Source organism: Caenorhabditis briggsae (assembly GCF_000004555.2).
Source record: "Caenorhabditis briggsae complete genome, chrIV, whole genome shotgun sequence".
In the NCBI taxonomy this organism is placed as follows: Eukaryota; Metazoa; Nematoda; class Chromadorea; order Rhabditida; family Rhabditidae; genus Caenorhabditis; species Caenorhabditis briggsae.
Genome location: NC_013487.2, coordinates 16,395,192 through 16,400,851, shown reverse-complemented (window position 1 = coordinate 16,400,851; position 5,660 = coordinate 16,395,192). Strand labels below are relative to the sequence as shown.

Sequence of the window (5,660 nt, the reverse complement as noted above, 5' to 3'; positions counted from 1 at the left end):
AAGCCTCAAAACAAAACGAGCCATAACTCGACTCAGAAGTTAATTTTGAAGAAAGTTATGGGCGTTTTCAGTTTTACTGAGGCTTAGAAAATTCTAGAGAATCATAAGCCTTGATTAGAGAATCATAAGCCCCAAACGCCCATAACTTTCTTCAGAATTGACATAGAAACTTGATTGTTAAACCAAATTCACCAGAATTTCGAAAATTTCCGGATTTTTCTAAATTTTAAACCTTCAGGGACCTCAACAACGCTGGACGTGGCTTGAATCTGGCGATGTTGGAGCCGAAAACTGGCAAAGTGACAGCGGTGGCACACTTTGACACTTATGAGGATGGTAAGGGCTTGAAATTCTTGATTTTATTGTTTTCCAGCTTTTTCCAATCATTTTAGTACAAAAACCAAGTTTCTAGGCCAAATTTGAATAAAGCTATGGCAATTTTAGTTTTTTACTGAGGCTTAGGATTCTCTAAGCCTCAGTAAAACTAGAAATCGCCATAACTTTCTTCACCTGAATGGTTTTGGCTTTTCGAGACCTTCAAAATGAGTATAATCATGACCTAACTCCAAAAAAATTTCAAATTTCGCTCCACAACTTGTCCACGAGGAGTCCGAAACTCGTTTTCGAGAAAGTGGGTCATTATTATGTTCATTTTAAAGCTCTTGAAAAGCTTATTCTGAATATTTAGATTTGGAATGCATACTTAGTACTTTTCAGTCATTTTGGGTCATCTATAATCAATTTTAAACTATATTAAATCCTATAAAAATTTTAATTTGCAAATCTAGCTGCTGTTAATGTTCTCTAGATGTTTCCAATCATTTTGGTACAAAATTCAAGTGTCTAGTTCAATTTCAGTTTTACTGAGGCTTAGGAAATACTAAGCCTCAGTAAAACTAAAAACGCCCATAACTTTCTTCAAAATTGGCCTATCGACTTGGTTTTTGAACCAAATTAACTGGATTTTTTGAAACTTCAAGTCTCCGTGGACGCGCTCAGCCGGAGGTGGTCCGCGGCGAGCGCGACAGCGAGCCCACCTGTCGCGCCCACCGCTTATCACCTCTGGCTGGATGCGTCCTTGGCTGAAACTCGCTTCAAAATCATGCTAGAAACTTGATTTTTGAACCAAATTGATCAATTTTTTTTAGAATCCAACGGTCTCGTCGAATGGCTTGACGCGATTCCAACTGGCTACATTGTGGCCGTCGTGAGCTTCGACGAGGCCTCAAATCAGCTCTCCGACATGGCTCGTCGTATATTCTACGAAATGGGATCAAGTATGATTGATCGTCTGAAATTCCGAGCCTCCTGGTATTTTGTCGGACAGAAGGGCATTGGAGCGTACACTCCGTTTGAGGACCTGAACATCCCGCAGGGCAACAATTGGGCGAATCCAATACATGCGTCGTTCTGTTTGCCAAAGTCATGTGAGTAAGCATAACCAGCCTGTTTGTCGCGCCACCGAAAAGCTGGATGGTGAAACAGCTGGCTGGTGCGCCTTCAACCAAGTTACGTCTCCACTAAAGACTCTCCCCGGTGACATGAAACGAACGCGCGCGCGCTAGCACACACACACACACACACACACACACACAGAGAATTAGATTATTGTAAAGATTTCAGTACACAAATGGGCGGGACGAAAGGACACGTCTTCTCAGATGTCGTCTTCTTCAGTTGGAGACGTTCGGAATCTTCCAAAACGACACTTTTGCGCCAAATACGACAGACATGAGGAATTTTGTAGTGGTAACCTAGAATGTCTCGGAAAACCATCCCAAAGACGTCTTCTAGGCTCCAACATTGATTCGCCCATCATGCCACGTCATCTGCACGACGAACAGCGCGCCAACGACGCCATCTTCAACGTGCCGATTCTGGTGGCAAGTGGACTGGCACCGGATTCCCTTCGAATGACACTGGAATCCCTATTAAACCAAGAGGGATTGAATACTCAAATGGTTCTTGTCACTTATGATAAGGAATACTCGGAGAACGCGGATTTGGCAGCCCTATTTCATGTGAAAAGTGTAGCGATTCACTCGAATGGAAGTTATAATGGTATAAATGCCTTATTTTGGGACAAAAATTGCTCAAAATAGGTCAAAAATGGCTTAAAACGGGTGAAATAGTCATTTGTATGCTAAAAAACACCTTTAAAACCCCAAAAAACCCGTTTTTTAGTCCAAAAATCAGATTTTTCGTGAAATTTGCAAGATTTGCTCGAATGGTCTAGTGGGATTTTCGACAGAAAATTTGGATCTCGAGGACCCGGGTTCGAATCCCACCGGTGGCAAATTGTTTTTGAAATGTTTTTTAGGGGTTTTCAGGCGTGGGAAATTCGAAAATTGAGATTTTTTGGAATTTTGAAAATTGAAAAATCCCCAAAAACCAAGAAAATCGCATTTTCTGAGATTTTCGACCCGAATTTTCAAATTTCCCGCGCCTGAAAACCCCTAAAAACATTTTCAAAAACAATTCGCCACCTGTGGGAATCGAACCTGTGATCTCTTGGCTCCAAAATTTCGGTCGAAAATCCCACTAGGCCATCCGAGCAAATTTTGCGAAAAATCAGATTTTTGGTTGAAATTGAGTTTTTTGAGGGTTTCAAAGGTGTTTTTGAGCATTAAAATGACGATTTTCATGCTCTGATGGCCGAAATTTCGGAGCCAGGGGGTCTCAGGTTCGAATCCCACCGGTGGCAACTTTTTTTGAAAATGTTTTTTAGGGTTTTTAGGCGCGGGAAATTTGAAAATTGAGGTTCAAAACTTCAGAAAATGAAGTTTTCTTGGTTTTTTTTTGAGTTTTTTCGAAATATTGCGGGGAAGAAGTTTAAAAAGATTTGAATTTCCAGCTCATCTCCTGCTCTCCCTCTCTAACGCCTTCTCGATTTTTCCCGATGCCTCGTCGGTGATGGTAATTGAAGAAGACGTCAAACTGTCTCCAGATTATCTTCACTATCTCTCATCAATCTACGAATCATATAAAGCGGATTCTACTGTAGATTTGGCGTTGGCTTTTAATTCCAATGGTTTTTCATTTTTCAGACAAAAAAAAAGACAAATTCTGAATTTCCAGGCTTCTCTGATACTTCTGGAGACGGCCAAACGGTGTATCGCATCAAGAATCATCTACCAATGGGATCGTATTTGATGAAACGAGATTTATACGAGAAACACATTCGATTGAGAGAATGTGCGTCTTGATTTGAAAACTTTAAAGCTCGAAATCAAATTTTCCAAGAAATTCCGGCCAATTTAGTTCAAAAATCGAGTTTCTAGGTCGATTTTGAAGAAAATTATAGGCGTTTTTAGTTTTACTGAGGCAAAGGAATTTTTACTGAGGCTTAGGGATCTTACTGAGGCTTAGGAATTTTTTACTGAGCCTTGCGATTTTTACTGAGGCTTAGGATTTTCACTGAGGCTTGGGATTTTTTTTACTGAGGCTTATGGTTTTTTACTGAGTCTTAGGAATTTTTAATGAGGCTTAGGATTCTTTACTGAGGCTTAAGAATTTTTACTGAGACTTAGGGTTTTTAATGAGGCTTAGCAGTTCTTACTGAGCTTATGGATTTTTTACTGAGGCTTTGGAATTTTTACTGAGGGTTCGGAGTTTTTACTGAGGCTTAGAATTCTTTACTGAGGCTTACGATTTTTACTGAGGCTTAGGAATTTTTACTGAGGCTTAGAATTTTTTACTGAGGCTTAGGGTTTTACTGAGGCTAAGAATTATACGGAGGCTTAGGATTTTTACTGAGGCTAAGGACTTTTACTGAGGCTTAGAAAATTATTACTGAGGCTTACGAATTTGTACTGAGGCTTAGGATTTTTACTGAGGCTAAAAATCCTAGGCCTCAGTAAAAAACTAAAATTCACTATAACTTTGCTCAAAATTGACCTAGAAACTTGATTTTTTGAGCATTTTTTGCAGTCTGCTGTACAGAACGTGACAATTGGGACCTCCGCGACTCGACTGTCCTAGTACCTGGCCTGTCTCGAATCGAAATCCACGTGGATGAGTTGGAGAAGCAGAATCTGCTTTTCAGAAGAAATCGAACGCAATCGTAGGGGGAATTTTTATTTTTATTGATTTTTTGATTTTTTCAGCCAACAAGACTATCTGATCAATTCGGAATTTGAAACTTCTGAAGAGTATTCGACGTATTTGAATCAAATTATTCAGAATACAGTATGCTTTGTTAATTGGCCAATTAAATGTTTTTTTTTGTTTTTCAGAAAAAATCAATGCCTATCAGTGATGTGATATCAATGGGATGTGAGAAGTGGACCCAAAAATTGGCGCCAAAAATTCAGAAATCGATTCTTCTGACGTATTCTAAAAATTCAGAAATCCAATCGATTTTTGAATGTTTCAAAATGTATTGGACACCGAAAATTCTAAGAAACAATCGGGTTTTCAGGTAGTTTATCTTTTAAAAAAATCAATATTTTTTAAATTCAAAAATTCCAGATTCTCGCTTCAAAATCAATCGATCGAAGTGCTGATCGTGCCTGAAAATCTGAAAATTGACTAATTTATGATTTTTACCCCCTTTTTTCATGTTCTATTGTGATTTTTCCCATTGTCTACCGGTACTTTTTTTGCTGCATAATTCAGTGATTTGATTTTATTTTCAGTTTGTTTGTTTCTTGCCTTTTTTTTTTTTTTTTTTAATTGCTTCAAAATGAGCCCCATATTGCCTAGGCTCCGCCCACTTTCATTTTTCCGACGTGCGTCGCGGTCGGCGCGTCGCGTGTCTTAGTGGGCGGAGCCTAGTCGAGTTTGGGCTCATTTTGAAGCTCTCGGTGAGCTGAGCAAAAAAAAGTTTTGTGGTATTTTCGTTTCGTAAAACAATAAATCCTGTGTACAGAAATGTTCATTTCAAATGGGCGTTGGTTTAGAACAAACAGGAGAGGAAAAGAATCAGAATTTTGATTTTCCATGAAAAAAGGGAACCCGCGATTCGTCGAGTGATAATAATATCTTATACATATTAATAAAACAAAAGAAAAAAATGAATGAGTGAAAGACATTTCGGGGAAGGAGGCAACCGCTGTTTTTGGGGGGAATTACCGGGAATTTTGAATTTTTGAAGACAAAAAAAAGACAAATGGAACAGAACAAAAAGAAGATTTTTAGATTTTTAGGGGAATTTTTGAAAATCCTTCAATGGTGAATAGTTACAAAAAAAAAACAATGGTGAATAAGAAAAAAAACAATGGTGAATACAAAAAAAACAATGGTTCAATGGTGAATAGTTACAAAAAAAAACAATAAATTAGTAGTATTAATTGGGGATTTCATCCCATTACAGACTGCAATACAGGTGGCCAGTAGACGGCTGCCACGTTGACGATCAGTCGAAGATCCGAATGATCGCAGCCGATGATGGTGCGGACACGATCCGGAGTCAGTTGGATCGACGCGGGATTTCTCTGGAAAATCTTAAACCGAGAATTATGCTTAAAATTTCGTTTTTCGAGAGAAAAATCGCAAAACAACCGAGAATTTAGTTTTTTCGCTGTTTGAAGCAATTTTTCCAATTTTTTCGAATTTTTAATTTTCTTATAAAAAATTGCTTGAAAATGCTAAATTTTGGTACAAAAATCGAGTTTCTAGCTCCATTTTGAAGCGAGCTACAGCCCTTGTTGTTCCCAGGG

General features: G+C 38.6%; 2 protein-coding genes across 2 annotated transcripts in view; one reads left to right on the top strand and one right to left on the bottom strand.

The window, feature by feature from the left end:
- CBG13870 overlaps positions 1-4,534 on the top strand; it is a gene marked incomplete at both ends in the record, with an annotated part of 8,453 nt that extends 3,919 nt beyond the window's left edge. The window contains 9 exons of the mRNA XM_045236328.1: positions 239-336; positions 1,149-1,427; positions 1,624-2,061; positions 2,855-3,031; positions 3,079-3,195; positions 3,931-4,063; positions 4,107-4,188; positions 4,236-4,420; positions 4,471-4,534. Coding sequence (XP_045095312.1) covers positions 239-336; positions 1,149-1,427; positions 1,624-2,061; positions 2,855-3,031; positions 3,079-3,195; positions 3,931-4,063; positions 4,107-4,188; positions 4,236-4,420; positions 4,471-4,534 — 1,573 coding nt within the window. The remainder of the gene's footprint in view (positions 1-238; positions 337-1,148; positions 1,428-1,623; positions 2,062-2,854; positions 3,032-3,078; positions 3,196-3,930; positions 4,064-4,106; positions 4,189-4,235; positions 4,421-4,470) is intronic.
- A 766-nt stretch (positions 4,535-5,300) lies between these two features.
- CBG13871 overlaps positions 5,301-5,660 on the bottom strand; it is a gene marked incomplete at both ends in the record, with an annotated part of 10,060 nt that continues 9,700 nt past the window's right edge. The window contains one exon of the mRNA XM_002634726.1: positions 5,301-5,435. Within this exon, the coding sequence (XP_002634772.1) occupies positions 5,301-5,435 (135 nt within the window). The remainder of the gene's footprint in view (positions 5,436-5,660) is intronic.